This window comes from Scardinius erythrophthalmus, assembly GCF_964197995.2.
Source record: "Scardinius erythrophthalmus genome assembly, chromosome: 14".
Lineage (NCBI taxonomy): Eukaryota > Metazoa > Chordata > Actinopteri > Cypriniformes > Leuciscidae > Scardinius > Scardinius erythrophthalmus.
Window position 1 is genome coordinate 19944050 of NC_138234.1, and position 19602 is coordinate 19963651.

The 19602-nt window shown below is 36.3% G+C and overlaps 1 protein-coding gene across 1 annotated transcript in view; it reads right to left on the reverse strand.

The window, feature by feature from the left end:
• lrp1ba (low density lipoprotein receptor-related protein 1Ba) overlaps positions 1–19602 on the reverse strand; it is a 204136-nt gene that overhangs the window by 95257 nt on the left and 89277 nt on the right. The window contains exons 31-40 of the mRNA XM_081385187.1: positions 14370–14510; positions 13422–13547; positions 12534–12665; positions 10259–10393; positions 10017–10146; positions 8743–8869; positions 8433–8584; positions 8032–8156; positions 7153–7524; positions 547–736 (exon numbers count right to left, since the gene is read on the reverse strand). Coding sequence (XP_081241313.1) covers positions 547–736; positions 7153–7524; positions 8032–8156; positions 8433–8584; positions 8743–8869; positions 10017–10146; positions 10259–10393; positions 12534–12665; positions 13422–13547; positions 14370–14510 — 1630 coding nt within the window. The remainder of the gene's footprint in view (positions 1–546; positions 737–7152; positions 7525–8031; positions 8157–8432; positions 8585–8742; positions 8870–10016; positions 10147–10258; positions 10394–12533; positions 12666–13421; positions 13548–14369; positions 14511–19602) is intronic.

Genomic DNA, 19602 nt, shown 5'->3' on the forward strand with positions numbered 1-19602 from the left:
ATTAATGTGCAACTTAATTAATGTTTTCTAATTTGAAAATGAAAGGAAATGGCTAACTGAGATCAAGTTTGAAGATTAATACCACATTTACCCTGAAGCTCTGTAGCACAGGTCACACTGTTTTCAAATCTGAATCTTTAAAAAGCTCATAACTCACTGATGTAAAATTAATACACTGTATGTGGTCTGGCACCTAATTACTATGAAATAATTAGAGGATCCCTCCCTTCATCGACCTTTTGGAAAGACAGCCATCAAAGCAAATTTATCAACGCGGGTTATTTTGAGGAGAGGTGGAGTCAGTCCAGAAACATTTTGACACTTGAGATTTATTTTACTTTGATGAAAAGTACTTTTGGACTTGAAAAAAAAAAAAGGATAAAAAACATTTTAATCACTGAACAAAATATGAATTTAATTTCACAAGCAACCATTTATGAAAATTACATCCAACTGGCTTAATATTGGTGAAAAATGCATTAAAAAAATAAATAAATAAAGGTTCCTTTCGAAATGTCTAAGGTAAACTTCAAAATCTTGACTTACTTCTGACATTCGTCCAGAGTGAGGACGTGCGGATGGTCCTCTTCGGACAGAGAGACCACCGTGTCTCTGTTGAAGGCGTTTGGTCTGGTCTGGTCAACGTTGTGGCGGGTGACGGTGGCTGTGGTGGAGCTCGTCCAGTAGAGAACGTCCCACCCTCGATGGTACGCCAGTCCCTCCACAGAACCAACATCTACAGAAGAGGACGCCATGTCAATGCTAAACGCTCAAGTACTCTAAAGGAACGTACAGACGGTGACCTACCGTACACCTTTACTTTTTTCAAGGTTCTACACACTACAAAGTCTAAAAAGGATTTCAAACCTTGCATCAAGCATAAAAGATAGCCAAGTCCACACAAATGCAACCGTTTTACCTGAAAGCTATAAATCCGTATGGCAGGCAACAAACTCCACATGTTCTTTCAGAAGTGATTTCAAAGAAGAGAAACGGACAGATGGTTGATGTGAAAAACAGTTAGGTGTCAGCAAAGGTCAAGATGTGTAGTGGAAATCTAAATGACACTTTAAAAAAAATACACCTTTTTTAGCTCTTGAAAACTCTGGGAAGTGCTTGACTATGCGTGTATCTATATATGTGCCACTTTAAAAAGGAGCAAAAACAATAAAAAAATATATATAAATGTAAAAAATATATACATTTTGAGAATAAAATTGTAATTAAATCATACATTAATATTATACATTTTAATAATATTTTTATATAATATTAGCCTATATTAAACAGCATTTTATTTCCATGTTAAAATATAAATCAATTAAAATCAAGTCAAAGTTTTGAGAATAAAGTTGTAACAGTAAAATCAAAGTCATATTTTGAGAATAAAACAATATATCTAATAAAGAACAAAGATTGTTTTGGCTGTACAGAAAGTCATTGTCTGGCGGTTGTAAAAAGCTATTTCAGAAATGACACGCGGAACAATTTAGTGGATTCACTAAGATAATTAACAGTGTTTGTTACTCCTTAAATTTGCAGTAAACGTGAATGTTGGTTCTCTTGGAAGCATGACAACCAAAACTTTTCTTCAAATTGTGAATGGATTATACAGAAAGCGAGCAAAGTGCGCTCCCTTTATTTCACTCACGTGAAAACTCATATTATAATTAGAGCCCGACCGATATATCGGCAGGCCGATATTATCGGCCGATATTAGGCATTTTCAAAACTATCGGTATCGGCATTTATAACGGCCGAAATATTAATATTTCAAAAATAAAATAAATGCTGCACTAAAATGCTGTTGGTTAATATGTTATAATAATATATTTTTTTAATTTAAGAAAAAGCAGCTGCTTTTCTCTATTCATTTGCCAATTTGTTTTCCGTTTTAAAAAGTCTCCTTTACAATAACACAATACTGCAGTAGTTGAATTAACAGTCGTCTCATGTATTGGCAATATGCAACCATATCATGTACGACCCGGCGCATAGTACAGTGCATTTTTATGACCTGCTAGGGCCTTTTTGTGAAAAACAAAATCATGCATTGATCAAACGACCATTCAAGTCTTTTTGATGTTGCGATTGCATAACTTGTTGAAGTTTATCGCACTGCAACCTGAGTAGCATCTTTTAATTAGCTCTGCAGAAATATTTCACATATTTCAGGATGCAGATCCTTATCTTCATAACACCCGTAAAGCCTGACAGTTAAAGTGATTGGCATCGAATAGGATACAGTGGCTCTGCTACATTACTTGCAGAGAACATAACAAGGACTTAATAAGCGTAAAGGAGGACGCCGACTGCACTGATGAAGGACAATATGACACTGGGTATTTCAGAACCAGCACAATAAATTGCTTTAGAACATTTGCCATTGATTGTAAAAAAAACAACAACAAAAAAAACATTGCAAATACGGTCACTATAATAAAATACGTTTCTCCAAGACAACAATGATATCAAATGAAGAGCAAACTGATAATTAAATATCCGCTTTTCTGAAGAAGAAAAAAAAGATCCCTGTAATATCACATGAGTCCACAAGGGATCTCAACAAACTTTGTTACAAAATGCAGGTTTGCTAAAGTCTGCAATCCGTCATGCTGGGTGAACAGTCTCAAACACTTCAAATCAATGTAAATTGCCTTTGCAACCATTTAAGTTCTTTATTGCACAGAAACAGAATATTCAATGGCCGCTGTTTGATTTTATCTAGCAATAATAGGCTGGAATGGTGAAAAATGGGCATTTGCATAAAAGAAAAAAAAAATTCATGAAAATGCTTTCAAACCATTCAAGTGTTATAAAACACAAAAGAGAACGCAGTGCAGTACGGGTGTGCGTCTGGGAATCTCCTGTCTGATGACACACACACTTGTGCGCACAGAAAGCCACTTCAGACATCGCTTGAAAGGACAAAAACAAACCAAATTATGCCAATATGCTCGTTTTGTTGAGTATCCTCGAAAGCACGGTCTTAAATGAGTTAAATGAAGTCTTAAATGAACGTAAAGGGTTGTGAGAAAATAGGACACAGATCCACGTCATGTGCAGCAGGTCTTAAAGTGACAGCAGCCTAATAAACCTGCTGCTGTCTGTCATTAAGGATAATGAAAAAACTAAAGAAAAAGAGAAAATCACTCACTACTCTTGACTGAATAAAATTTGTAGCTTTAATAAGGATTAATCCAGATTTATTTGATAATTTATGCAGTGAAAACTGTGAAGTGTTTGATAACTTTATACAATGATAACTTTATACAATTTCTGTATCCTACCTGTTAGACCTACCTGAGTGCTATCTCAAAGCACCGTTTACAAGGTTACATGGGTCAAAAACAAAGAAAACACTGGGCCCTATTTTAACGATCTAAAAAGCAAGTATCAAACGCGAAACGCAAGTAACTTTGTGGGCGGATATCGGGCGCTGTTGCTGTTATACCGGCATTTTTTCTGGTCTGTGGCGGAATTATTTCTGGAACTGCAAAAAAGCACCAGAGAACGTTTGTGCCGGAACACGCCTCCTCTTTTCGCTGAACCGCCCCAGGGAGCGCAAGTTCACTCCCTAATTTACCGATGTGCGTCTGTCGAGAGAAAAGTCCGCTGTGTGTTGGGTGCAAAATAGGAATTATGCGTCGGTGTACAAAGTCAATTGCGCTGGGTTCAAGATAGGGCCCAATAACTGTTTGTGCATTTTGACCAGGCAAGTAAAAATCTTAACCTGTCTGACTGGGCCAACAGAAAACAAAAATTGAGCCCAGATATATTGAAGGGTATGATATAGAGAATCGGTATCGGCCGATAAAAGCAATTATTAACAGCCGATGATCAGTGCCGATTATATCCTGTCAATCAAAAGGGTGCAGTAAAACATGACCGACTGCAACTCACACTGTGTGTGAAGAAAATCGTGTTGAGTTAGTTAGGGCAAGTTAATGAGACAATAACGCATTAACAGCTAAAAACAGCTACATAAAAGCACACTCTATTTGACCCTATGAATCACCTGTAGTTAAAGCCAGGGTTGCCAGTTTTTCCCTATACTAAACATTATTTTTAGTGCTCCTCTCACCCAATTAATCGCAAATAGCTCTGTGCTTGGTTACTTCTAAAAAGAAACAAAGTGTCATCTTTATCACGAAATTCAAACACTAAATGGCGTTTTGATGCTTTTAAATGTGACGTGACTGTGCCTCAGTTCAAGCAGCAGTGCGGAGCAGCAAGTCTATTCTTCCACTTTAATACAAATTAAATCTAGAGAAACATGCATGAATATCAGAAGGCAAGTTGAAAATTACAGTACGACTTACTTACCAAAATCCGTATCATGTCTCATGTAATCAATCAATCTGTGTTTCAACCATAGAAAGATGTGAATAAAACTTGCTTGTGAAGCTTGTGAACAATTTCACTTGATGCATTTACCTCAGGAAAGTCATCCGTTTGTTAGTTAGCTTTTTAGAATAAAAAAAAAGTCTCTAATATGATATTATTATATGATAATATATAGGCTAGCTAAATATATATTATAATGGGTTTATGTGAAGATTGTTTTAAGTTTACTTAAATCAAAAGTTTTTAAAGCCTAATAAATGTTAAAATTGATAGCTTTCAATTAAACTGTAATGCTGAATGCCTATAATTGCCATTAACATGCCATTAAACATATATTAAAAATATAGGCTACTGTCTTTATATTTTTCTACATTAATGTGGAGATTAAATGTGAATTTATTACAATATAAAATATACAAAAAACTTTAATGTTAGGTGTGATTAATCGTGATTAATTACAGAAAAATTTGTGATTGTTTAGTTGTTGTTTTTTTATCGATTGACAGCACTAATATTTTGGTCAAATAAGCTAATAATTATTTTCATAAATACAAGAAGTAAATTTATAATGGGAACAATATTATAACATAAAGTATGAAAAATGGATATTCATTTTTAGATTTGTCAAATATTACAGCGTTTTTTTCAATTATTAATGTTGGGTGTTAAAAGACGACAAAGCTAATCTAAAATGCAAAAATTGTGAAAAAGAAGTATGCATGCATGAATAAATAAATAAATAAATAAACAAAATCCTCAATGTGGTACTGAAGTGCATCACTACAAAAATCGTTCGCAATAAGACCAGGAACGTGCTAAGAGAGTAAACTTGACTTTAAACAGCAATAACTTGGTATTTGTTCATCATAGGTTATCAGGAACAAACCCTTCAGATGAAAATATTAGAAATGACTTGTCTTAGGAATGAAGGTGACATGATATTTGCACGGCGAGACATACGTGTTGCCTTGGAAACGTTTCCTGTATTATGTGCGAGTCAAGAGATCAGATCCTGTCTGCGATCCATCACCTTCCTCTGGCTAACAAAGACAGATTTCCCCCCTGTGGAGACGCAGCATTGGCATCGTCTTTCTCTAAAGATCTGAAGGCTGATCATGTGGCATCGAACCCCTCTGGCACTGCTCACTCTCGCTGTCTTTCTAACGTCTCTCTCGCCAAGCCAATACTCTCTCAGAAACTCTCTTTCACCTCTGACCGCAATTGATTTTCCTCACACATGAATAAAAAGCCTTCAAGGACTCGACGTCTTGTGCGCTTGTGGAGTCATGATTAAGTAAAACCTTTAATTCTTTCTAATAGTCTCTCACAGATTCAGGCTGAATTACAATGCCCATTATCTTAATTCATAAACCAGACATGTCTCAAATGACTAATACTTTAGTGTTGCTCTTGTCTCTTTTTTGTACCTGACAATTTGAGCATTGTTAAGTGTGAAAAAACTGTTTCTAAATAATCAGCACTGGTGGAAACTATAGACCTTATTCAGAGCAGCGCAATGACAGAATTTCTGAGAAATATATTTTTGCAGTGTTATATCAGCAGAGAACAATCCAACATCACATTAAATAGCAGTACAACCCACTGAAGAGATGAATGTCTAACCCTCACAGCCTAGCTTTCATTCATGTTAAAAGTCAATGGTGCTGCTGTGAATGAGGCATACAGTAGAGTCAGGCAACGGTCTGGTCTTTAACAGACTTTGATTTAGAGAAGCAGCAATAGAATGTCAGTATTGAACAGTCCTGTCAACAAAAGCTGGTCTTAGGAGCCGTTGAAGCAACACACGGTTGTCGTGTCAAAAAAAACATGTCCAGGTCAGATTTCACCCAGACGTTTCGTGAGATTCACCCTGACAAGTCAGTTCTCCATTTAAACTCAAAATAAAACTCAACTAAAATCATTACAAATCGGCTATTATAAAAGATGATTTTAAAAAGCCAGTTCAACCAAACAGCTACCACTCGTTTCTTCACGTCTATCAGCTCTCAAACAAGAGAAGGCTACACAGAGAGAAGCTGTTTATCAGCCGAACGCCAATCTGCAATGTATCAGCATAAATCCATGACAAAGCATAAAGCTTAGCGTCTAGGGTCAGGTGTAACAATCCACGGCCTCGTTTGACAAATATCACAATTCCTCTCAGGCAAGCTATCGTTCAACACGGCAGCTGTGAAATGACAGCTCTGCAGGTTAATGGCATACTGATTAAATGAGACGTGTGTTAATGTTGACAAGGTTAGGGCCTGATAAATCACATGAGGTATGAATTCCAATGCCGGCTACTGGGCTGCTGCTTTATCAGAGTAATTGGCTGTACCCTGTACAGATAATTTATTTACATTTCACCACAGTTAATCGGACATGATGCCACTACAAATATGAGCTGCATTGCAAATAATGTAAATGTGTTATGAAAGTACTGTGGACAGCATCAGGCTGGATGTTTAAATAGAAGGGATCAGGAAAAAGGTCCAAAAGTTTTCTATTTATACAAACAATATTCAATTCATGTTTAAGGTAATGTAATGGTAATGGTAACAGGATGGTAATGTATAAAATACATCACCATCACATACGTGAGAAAAACTAAAAGTTCAAGGATGTCTGAAAACCATTCATCAGCACTATTCGAAAGTAATTTGTTCTCTAAACAACATTTGTTACATCATCTTCATCTTCACAGTGTGAATACATGAAAAGTGTATCAATACAACTACTAAGCGCAATCGATAAGGACATAGGCGAGTAAAAAACGCATCAAAGTAATTAGACACAATTACTTACTCTCAGCAATGATGCGTTGTCCTGTCCAGTCGTCATTGATAACTTGTATATTCCCATAATGAACATCGCTGAAGAAAATCCGATTTGTTCCTTGCGTTTTCTGCCGATGATCAAAGGCCAAAGCTATAATGTTCTTAAAATAAGTCGGGTTCTCATACACCCTGATGGGGGAGTTGAGGTTATTCTCGTCCGAGAGATGAATACTCCTCAAGAGGGTCCTCTCGGAGTAGAGCAGGTAACCCTCGTACCTGTTGCACCTGAGTCCATCCTGAGCAAGATATCCGTGGGCACAAGCACAGGTTTTCTGGTTATTCCCCAAGTAAAAACAAAGTTGCTGGCATCCTCCGTTCGCTCTGCTGCAAGCGTTCGTACCTGGGTGAATCGAAAAATCAGAGATCAGGCTCCCTACGAAGTGCCTCAACGAATGATATCACCTACCAATCGCTTCGAGACTGCTTCAGCATGCAAACAAAATAGAGGTTTAGTACGGATTTCATATTAGGGTGAACTATTATATTGTAATGCTCAGAAAACTCAAACTTTCTCAGACATTTACTGCTATTTCAAGCAAGTCTAATTGATCTCTTTTACATGCGTGTCAGTCAGCAGGTGTTCATTTGCAATCCTCATCCTCAGTTCATTTTCAAGGGCCACTTTTCTATCGAGTTTAGCTCTATTCTTCATTAAACTCCCCTGAAGCAGCAAATCATGGACTTCAGGGTTGCTAGAAAATTGTGTTGAAACAGGTTGGAGCTAGGTGGCCTTCCAGGAGTGAGATTGGACAACCCTGCTTTATCTGGGATAAATGTATGAATGTACTTGTGTGCATTGGTGCAATGTTCAAAGAACAGGAAAACTGCCATTAAGTGAAACCTCAACCTTTCTCCCGATCCTGGTTAAAGACCTTCACATCTTTCAGACTGATGCCCAAGCCGCTCCTGATAGTGACCACGTCCACAGCATCTTTCTTGGAAGCACGGCGGATGGATCCGTTGGCGTATGCTCTACCGTCATGGGGACACAAGACCAAAAGTTTGACACTCACTAATCAATGGCCCTCCACTAATTAAAACCAAAGAACTCATTAAAATACAGTACACAGCTGGTCTAACAGAAGGTGAGGTAACCCATCCTTGGAATGACATTGAACTGCAGGAGATTCTGATATAATCAAATGTGTCTTCTTGCGCTAGCATTGTGACCTTGTAGGGAAAGTGGGACGGTATCTGCTTTCTTGGGCCATTCGTAGAGACTGTAACATTTATGGAAAAATAAATTACCTGTCAGACCAGAAGAGGTAAGCCCCAAAGACTGCTATGGAAAACATATCCACCCCACTCGATGAGAACACAATCTCCCTCTGCTCACCCCGCTCAAGGTTGATTCTTTCGATCTTGTTGTTGCCGGCGTCACACCAGTATAATTTATTTTCCTACAATACAGTTGGAAGACAAACCTCATGCATCTATTGTATTAAGAATGATGGTTTATATGTTCTCAGTGCCCTAAAGCTGCTAGTTAAGCCATGAAATCAACATAGACTGCAGCCGCCTGCAACGTAAGCACTTAAGACAAGTAGAGGAAGCAGACCTGGTAGTCTATGGAGACACCGTTAGGCTTTGCTAGTCCTGTGCTAACAAGCACGGATTGCTCCGAACCATCGAGACGTGACCTGGAGATGGTAGGACTCTGGCCCCACTCTGTCCAGAACAGAAACCTGCATGAATTCAAAGGAAAATACCATTAGGGAAAAATACTTTCCTGAGGAATTTTGACCTTTTCACAGCTTGAATTCCAAGATTTATCTTCTGCTACTATGAAAACAAGCATAATGCTGTATTCAAGTTCTTCTGAGAAGTTCAGAAATCCTAATTAGAAAGTGGTTTTAAAATTCACTATCATTCACAGCCCATTTCTAAGTGAAATCCATACAGTCAGAAAAAAAGTGCAAACATTTGTTCCTTTTGGCTAACAACAGCTTGACACTGGATCAATACGTTTAAAAGCAACAACTTTCATCTAATCCTAAAAATTGCATATTTGTACCTCAGAGTAGTAAAATGTACCCCCAAGGTACTACTATAAATGTTTTAGGGGTAAATAAGGTACAAAGGTGTCCCTTTAAGGGTACAGCCCCAGTGACAAGCTCTTGTACACTTAAAGGTAAACATTTTTGACTAGATGACATGACTAGATTGTATCCATCAGGGACTAAGTGGATCATTAAAAGTGGTCTCCATAAGACAGACTTTAAAGGGTAGAAGTTCAAAATTAAGTCCTTGGTGACTACGAAGAAACGTAATTTCAGGTGAAGCTAATTATTTTGATGAGAGATTGTAAGGTCAATTTTTTCTTTGGAATAACATGCACCAGTGAATATTTCACAAGACGACCAAGAATTTGTAAGTAAAGTCACTTCCAATGTCATATTGGTTTTAAAACTCCAACAGGAATCTTTAAATTTGTTCCAGGCTAATCTGAGTCTAATTATTTCTACAAAACATTTCTACCACATATCACTGACCAATTTCTGAGTAAGATAGGACCCCAAAATAGATGAAGCCACATGATATTAGGGATCGGAAATATGTTGAAGCTTAATGTTTATACTCCAACCTACAACAGTACAAAGCTTTATTTAATGAGATAACTCATTACAAACAAGAGGGCAACTTATATTAGAATACATGCTACAGAAATTATAATGCCTTTAAGGAGGACGTACATCTGCAGTTAACAAGCTTTGAAGTGCTAATTGCACACACTAACTGTTCTCTAGACGACCATAGGTCATTCGTGTTGCCACACTTGGGTGAATTTGAAGCTTAGCAGTAGAGGAAAATAAACCACAGTGCAATACATACCCTTTCATTGGGTGTACCGCAATGGCTCTGGGTTGATCAAGTCCGTCAGATATCACCACGGCACGGTACATACCGTTCAACCGAGCAACCTCAATGAGATTTAAGCCATGGTCCGTCCAGTAAATGTTACCTTTGGATGCAAAGCAACAAAGACCCTGAACCAACAGAGAAACAATAAGCCCGACAACATCAAGGCTACTTGGAAAAGCATAGAAATGCTAAAAGAATAGAAACGGACTCACCTGCAATCCAGTCCACTGCAAGTCCTTCAACGCGTCCAAGACCGTTTGTGACGATGTCCTCTCTCCAGGTCTGATCTCGACTGGATCTAGAGATTCTGTTGGAGCCCATGTCTGTCCAGTACAACGTGTCATTTCCTAAAAACCCCAAAACCAAATGTTGGCTAGTTAACACAGACTAGTTAGACCCTAAATGATATAACTACCTTATTATGGGGGCAAAGTGCATATTTATTTAGGGATGCACAATATATCATTCCACACTGGAATATCGACTATCGTTTGATATTGTATACTTAATTTTGCATGCCAATTACCCTTATTTTTGCATTGAGATAACCTTTGCTGTCATCTCACTAATATATATTGTATTTGTATATGTAATACTTATTGTTTTCATTTTCATTTTAGTAAAATTGTAATTGTCATTTTGTAATTGTCTTGTGTGCTTTTGTCACTTTTGTAGTCATTGTTTTTTTTAAACATGTCTAGATTTGTAATTAATTTTATTTCAGCTTTAGTTTTAGTTATTTTAGTACATCAAGTTAAATTTGTCGCTTTGTCAACTCCCTGAAACCAAATAAGTTATTTTATTTCAGTTAACTTTTTCTTTTTTTTTTTCTTTTTTTTATGGTTTTAGTTGTTGTTCACTATAATAACATTGATGTATTCTAAATAAAAGTGGCAAGCAACAATTATTCCTAAAATAAAATATTCTTAAAAGCATGAAATGGATTAGTTTTTGTCTTTTACGTCACAGCGGCTTAGGACTGTGCATAATCGTGTGTTGATGGCCAATTTGGAATAAACAAGGCTCCATTTTCTTTTCTTTTTTTTGAAGAGCTGCCAAGCTTTACCTAAAAGAATAGGTCTGCTCCAACTGGCTGAAATGTCTTTGCCCTTTTTTATCTAAATCAAACCCATCTCAGCTCCAAAACAATAGAGGCAAAAAAAAAGAAGCCTAAAGTACTTGTGATTGTCCTGGCTCCCATGGTCTGCCCTCTTCAAAACGTTTTTATGAAAATTGCTTTGACTTGGCTGCACGGTTTTATCCGGAGCTTTGTGCATCACCAGCTCCTCGCCTACTCAAAAATTTACATTATACTGTATCCCTTTTGACAAAAACTCCAATGAATGCCCATTCACATCGTTATGAGACATCGCCTCATCTGTCCAGCTAATCTGTTTCGATTATCTTCCATCTGTCATAACAGCATATCTCCACCCTTCACCTCATCTCATAATGAAAAAAATATATACACATGCAATGCAATGCCAATATTTGCTCTATCATGCAAATGGGAAGCTGTAAACTGTCTGTCGCTGATGCAAAGAGTGGCATTTCTGTCTCAGTTCGGAGACAGCTGTCCAATTACTGAACCAGATATATCTGTACGAATTACTGGCACATTCCCTGCAAATGAAAGTTTTCCCCATGTCAAGGGGTGATATATTGTTGTACACATGGCATGGCAATGCCTAATTGCTTTGGTTTCTAAGTACAATTCAAAGGTTTATGGAAAAAAACATGAACAGCTAATTTTACAAGAACAATTATAGATAATTTCAGTCAGTAGTACTTGAATGTTTTTACACTGTACATTGAGGGTAAAAACATTTTAATGAGGAAAACAATATAGTATATAAGTACATCTGTGTGCATTTCTTTTTACGAAGTCATTTTAAAAGCAATTTTTAACCATTATAGTGGTGAAGTTATATCAAAACCACCATAATTTATGACTTTTGACCCTTACTCATTCTTTAAGACTGTACTCTTTATACCATTAAATTGAAATAAAGCTGACATCAAATAAAATATGAATATTAGATGAATAACAAAACGATTTTTAAATTGAAATACTAAAATTGCTAAAACAGAAACAAAATAAATAAAAAAGACAAAACTACATAACAAAATCACAAAAAATTAAATTAAAATTAAATAACACTGATACTGTACCTATCTGTAAAAAGTATAAAAATACATTTTCCTTTTCTGATTTAATAATTGCATTGGTGAATAACTGAAACAAATGTTTTAACTGAAATACTAAAATTACCAAAACTGAAATTTAAATGAAAACTAATTCAAAATATAAATAAATACTATAGTAGTGTATAAATAATACTAAAACAACGCTGATACTGTATATGTCAGTAAAGTATTAAAATGAATTTTTCTTAGTGATTTAAAAATAAAATATTTTTTTCTCCTCTAGATTTTTTTTTTTCCTTTTCTTTTAGAATCAAAGAAAACAGATAAAAGTGCACTTACCGGCATGATAGTCCAGACCCACAGTGAACAGAGTGCCAGTTAACGGCATCAAAACTTCAGAGTTATCACTTGGATCAAGAGAAAGTCCTCTTATCCCTTCATTAACGGAGTACATCAAGAAAGACTGAAGACCTACCAAAGAGTCAACCAAAAAAAAAAAAAAATTAAATGAACCCTGCTCTTAAAAATAATGAATACCTCTGAGATCCAAAGGTTAAAGGAACACGCCGACTTTTTGGGACTTTAGCCTATTCACTGTATCCCCCAGAGTTAGATAAGTCCATACATACCCTTCTCATCTCTGTGCGTGCCGTAACTCTGTCTGATGCACCCACCGCTAGCCTAGCTTAGCACAAAGACTGGAGGTAAACGGCTCCAGCTAGCATACTGCTCCCAATAAGTGACATAAGCGAAGCACTGCTACTTCTGCAAAGTAATTTACTCCAACTCTGAGCGAACTCTCTTCTCGTCACCACGGGGCTTCTCAGGTGCTGCGAGCAAATCACTCCGCCCAAGTAGCAGTGCTTCACCTTCTGAGAATATAGTTCTCAGTATGTATAGGGTTAGAAGATGGCTGTGTCTCATGTGACCTTGTTATTTGCACACGCTGTGACTATACAAATCACAACATGCAAATAGGAAAATGTTGGCATTATTTTGTCACTTATTGGGAGCAGTATGCTAGCTGGAGCCATTTACCTCCAGTCTTTGTGCTAAGCGAGGTTAGCGGTGGGTGCGTCAGACAGAGTTACAGCACGCATGGAGATGAGAAGGGAATGTATGGACTTATCTAACTCTGGGGGATACGGTGAATAAGCTAAATTCCCAAAAAGTCGACATGTTCCTTTAATTACATACGTACGCTCAGGTCAGAACTAATGGTCGTACCTTCACAGGTGGACCGGTCCGGACGAAGGTTGTAGCCCGTGGTACAAGAACACGTCCGAGTGGATTCAGAGGTGGGCAGGCACAGCTGGGAACACCCGCCTTTGTTCGGTACGCAAGGATTGCGACCTACGAAGAGAATTACTAATTAACTAATCATTTGTGAAGGCGAACAGGTGTATCTAATGCAAATCTGTCAAAACCCTCTAGCTTGTGTACTTTCTTAAACCAATTTCAGGAACATCACAAACACAAAAAGAGAAAAAACGGTGCCGCTTTGACTTTGTTCCTCGGACACCTTGTCAGAAACACCCCAGTTAGCTTATTTGAAGTGGCGTAATGAGACGGGCCTTCGCTCCCATGAGGTTCGTGTCAGAGAGATAAATGAGGGAGCTAATTGGTATGAGGAGATTTGAGAAGGAAGCAAAAAGATTTACCTTAAAGAGCCTCTAATTGCCCGTTTTTTTAATCCTAATAGAGTATTGAGAGGATCAAGCACTCCTCCGCTAATAGACCTGTCAGTGATATGAATGGTCCTCACCATAATTCATAAAGAGCAAAGGGATTTGACAACGTGTGGGTGTAGAAACATATCCGCTGTCCAAGTCCTGTGCAACCTCACCTTGTAGAAATGACAAGGATCTTTTCTTTTCTAATTGTCCAATATGACCAAAATCTTATATCACGATACGAGTAATTTTACTATATACACACACACACACATACATATATATATTATATATATATATATATATATATATATATATATATATATACACACACACAAACATATAGTTATTTTTGCTTCAATAAAGGTGTTTAACACATTTAAAAAGTCAATAAGGGAATTCAGAGATCAAAAGGTGTGGGAACTCTGATTTTGCTGGTTCTTTGATTTGATCTTAGTGACTCTTGTGAAGTTGTTGAATTTGGAGATTTGTTTCTTTTTACCTTTCTGACTGTCTTTGTCATACACTTTGATGTGGACCACGCCTGTGGTCTTATTCCGAAGAACCGTCAGGTTTTTTCCGTCCCTCTTGTTAACGGTCCCAAGCTGAGCGAGAACATCGTCCGCCCACCATAACTTCCCACCTAGAGAGAAAAATATGTTTTGGAACAGTTTGAAAAACACCAAAATATCTAGTTAACAAGTAACACCATTCACTTTTTTTCCAACATCAAGATTTCAGGCTTTTTTTTTATTTACAGTATGTCACCATTTTGTTTTTCACAAATATTTCTGTATTTCTTTTTGCCTCCCCTAATCCAATTAAAATATTTAAGATTAACATGACATTGGTTAAACCAATAGCATGAATTTGTGGCGGGACTATCTGTCTGTCAAACCAGTGGAAGATGAAAGGAAACAAACATTCCTGAATTAACATTTTTACTTTATTTTAACAAAATAAAATAGAATTAATGCAATTATATAGTAATATAGTATTAGTTTTTTATTATTATTAAATTAATATTAGTAGTATTTATTACTTAAATACTTATAAATAATCATTCAAATAAAAGTATTCAAATAAAATATTTAATAAATAATAATAAATATTGTTAACCTGTTAGTTAATAAGGGGTCATAAAAACTTTTAGCATTTTAATTATAGAAGAATTAGAAAATGCCATTTCAATAGTTGGTTATGGCTGCATGGAATATAGTACTTCTTGGCATTTATTATATAAATACACATGCTTATCCTCTCTGAAACTGAACTGGGATGAAATTGAAATGTGTTTTTATCCATGCTGCATTTCTTTGCTGCGGACAGCACACTGCAAATCCACTAAGCCCTATGGCATGTCAACTCAGCCTTTAAGAAATGGTACAAAACCAAGAAAAACATTGAGGACTCGGCTCTGATTACACATCATAAAAAAGGACTGCAAGTGTGCCACAGTCTCCCAACATCCCTTTCCCCGGTGACCCGGACCGCTCACGACGAGCTACACATTCCTATGCTCGTATAACTTGCGTGTCGAGTCTTAGATTGAAGGAGGAGACGTCCCTTGGTGCCAAACCACACCACTGTACCTCTGTTTTACCCACCCTCTCAGCACTTACGAATCCCATAGGTGCGAGCAGCGGCATCTTAGTCCCCTGGTAGCCCTTAATGGATTACATACAGATGCCAAAAGCAAGCAGGACTATTCTTAGAGCTCGGCCTGAGTTAAAGCTATCAGCCGTTGGCAGGCACAAAACCCAGGGAAAATGAATTACAGAGAACAGTCTTAGTGTATACTTCACGTAGGGCACAGCGGAGGATTGTTTAGATTTTCCATGACGGAGAAACAGTTAGAGTACATATTTAATTTGATGCAAATGAAATGGGGCTGGGAATGAGTCAACTGGTAAAGATTTACATACACCATTTTTGTTTTATTTGTAACATATTAGGGCATACACAGTTGCACAGATTACATTTCAAATGTACATTTTGTAAAGATTTGCACAGCTTAAGTAAGCAGAAATGTCAGTTTCTTGAGTGTGAAAAAGTAAGTACACCCCTAAGTAAATATCACCTAAAATTACCAGAGCATCGGTAAATAGGTTGCACTTTATTTAAAGCTCTGTAAACCGTTTGGTCAAGAATATGGTACCATTGTGCCAAAAAAACTAAACTAAACTAAACTAAACTAAATGTAAATATAAGCTGTTTAAATGCACTTACTGTACTTTTTCCAGATAAGACAATTACATTTCTCTAGATATGTTGAATGAAAGATTCCAAAAGTCATTGTTCAAATGGTTCAAAATAAGTTCTCGTGTCAATAAATCCAAGTTAAAAACGGCCTTTTAATGTGGTGCAATTACTTTTTCACAGCACTGCACTGGCATGGGCTTATTTGATACCCTTTTTTTTCATTACATTTCCAGAAAAAATGCTATAATGTGATTTGTATAGTATTAAAATGACATCAAATCAAGTTTAATGAAGGCTGAAGTCTTTTTGTCCACTGAGACTTTGTCGACTTTCATTGTACATAAAAGTTATTGAACAAACTGTACTTCTATCCCTCATAGCCTCATCTGAACTAAATGAACAAGTTAGATAAAAAACATTAAATATAAGAGTGCACTTTCTTTTTCCACAGAAGACAACTGAATTTCATAGATATTTGTGTTGTGTGAACTTTTAATGTTTTTAATTCACAACACTGTAATGGCATGAATATAAGGGCTAGTTTGATACTTGAACTTGAATTTCCTGCAAAAAAAGCTATATTGTGATTTAAATTATATAAAATCTTTTTTATATAATATAGTCTTACAACCCACTGAACATTTGTCGACTTTCAGCGTACATAAAAGTTAAGTTACTTTTATCCCTCATTTTCATTCAACACATTAAACATTTCCCAAATAAGGTCCAAAAGTTCTTCAAATGGAAGAACGAACAGACTGTCATGTAAAGACAACAATGACAAAGAAAATGAAAATGGAAGCGAAGTCATTAATAATTCATTATCTCGTTACTTGTTTCCTTACTCCCGGGACAGCTGGTAAAACGGGGTTAATTAGACATTAATATTAAACAAATGAGTGTAATGATCAAATGGCCATGAGACGAGAACCCAGAATGTATAGGACGAGGTTGAATTGTTTCATCTGACAGAAAAGAAAGGAAAAAGAAAGTTGGAAATAAAGTAAGAGAGAAAAACAATGAGTCTTAAAATGACAGTTAGTCCGTGTTTCTCACAAATTTCTCTGCTGTATGATTTCACTATAAATTTCAATATAAGTTTCCGTCTTGTTTGATTCAATAACTTGTATGTGCCTTCTAAATAAGACTCTACATAACAAGGGTGTTATATAGTACCACATAAATTAGGGTAATAAACAGAGTTCGGTGTGGCTAACCTGAGAAAACACTTCTTAACCATCACTCCATTACCAGCTCGTAGCTGCTGTTTGCTGGTATAGTGTTTAGTCTGATTATATTAGAAGTTGCCAACGTCAGTATCTGATTGTGAGAGGCTTTGAGAAGATGATATAGTAGAAGCGAGAACAGGTTGCTCCTCAGGGTTTAATCGAATAATACCTTCCCATTCGACATGTTTGGGATTCCAATTGCATTTTATTAAAGTTGGCGGTGGACTTGGCTGGGTAGATGATTTATCTGTTACACAGTCCTCAAGATTAAAGACCTTTTACCTCAGGTTCATTGTGCAAAATATTACACAGCCTCTACTGAGAAATAGGCGTGGGCGGAATAAGTTAAATTAAATCAGTTATAATTTCTATGGCTTTAAAATTACATTTCACAATATAATTGTTTCAGGAAATGTAATACAAATTATTAATATATTACACAATGGAGTGATGCCTATGGTTGGATATTGCAATGAATCAAAAACTGTACTCATAAAAAATACTTTCATACACAAATGTATAATATATACATATTGTTTATTTAAATATTCTAAAATCTGATTGGATGAGTTACATTTCAAGCCATTGTTTTAAAATAAAAAAAATCACATTTATTAATGCACCTTTTTTGTAAAAGTAAAACTATTTTTTAAATAATATGATTTTAAATAATTTATTATCTATAAAATGAATAATAAATAATATCATGCATATATACAATGTAAAAAAAACATTAATTAATTGTGAGAATTAAATTTATATATTTAAAAGCTCTCAATTCTAAATGGATGAGTCATATTTCAAGTTATGTAATCAACTGAATTTTTCATTAAAGGAACACTCCACCGTTTTTTGAAATAGGGCTTATTCACCTTCTTTCCTACAGTACATTTAGATAGGTGGGCAAATGCATTTTTGTCTCAGTGCATGCATTGTTTTAGTTTGACAGGGTCGGCGCTAGCTTAGCTTAGCATAATGAATGGAATCCTTTGTTGCCAGCTAGCATGTCCTGAGTAAAAGTGATATTAAAAAACAAAAAAAACACCTAATTACTTCTTGTGGCCTGCGTGTTCACAACAAGTACAAATAGCGATGCAGATTAACACTAGGCGATTTCCTATGCAGATATTGACTTGGGACTATATTAGGGGGAAGCACAGGCGAAGCACTGCTACTTGGGCGCAGAGATATCACGCCCAAGTAGCAGTGCTTCGCCTGTGCTTCCCCCTAATATAGTCCTTAATATATAAGTCAATATCTGCCTAGGAAATCACCTAGTGTTAATCTGCATCACTATTTGTACTTGTGAATATGCAGGCCACAAGAAGTAATTAGGTGGGTTTTTTTATTTTTTTATATCACTTTTACTCAGGACATGCTAGCTGGCAACAAAGGATTCCATTCATTATGATAAGCTAAGCTAGCGCCAACCCTGTCAAACTAAAACAATGCATGCACTGAGACAAAAATGCATTCGCCCACCTATTTAAATGTAGGAAAGAAGGTGAATAAGCCCTATTTCAAAAAACGGTGGAGTGTTCCTTTAATGTGCCGTTGTGATTTTTATTTTTGGTAAACGTATACACCACAACCCAAAAGAATGGTATAGAAACAAATTTACTAGTAAATTGCTAGTAAATTTCACTATTAATTACAAAGCAATGTCAAGTAACACATGAACAAACATGTTTAAGACCTGGCTCCCAAATAACGTGAAACAGTCCTGTCCACTGACAGCCCCATGATAGAGTCTCTATCCAAAATACAGCTGAATTTCTGTTCCCGCACAGTCCCGAATACCTATGAGGATACCACCAAAAGCCTCAATAATAATATGTTAGGCCTAATTAAAATGCTTCCAGATCTTCTCTCCCTTGGAAGTCAGGACGTTTTATCTCCTGAAAGCTGAAGGTTAGATATTTCAAACAGCAGAATTGATGTCTTTAGCTGATGATCCTCTGGTTTTGAACCAGCTGTTTCACTCATAAACAGATTAACGTCAATCCACAAATGATGAAAAATGGGCACCGTGCTCCCAGAACCCTTTTCAACAGAGTTACCAGGTCAGAAGAAATTAAATGCTGAAAACAAGAGGGGCAAACGGGCAAGTGCTTTACTGAGTTTCTTTATGTGAGAGAAAGACAATGAAATTGAAACTATCTGCTCTCAGCAAAAAAAAAAAAAAAATTATGACCCTACTTACTTTCATAATAAATATACTTAATCTTGTTGTGCACAATCCAGCAGTGCACTTTACAGAGAGAAAAAAAGTTTCGATCATATTTTCTGAAAATATTTTTAAAA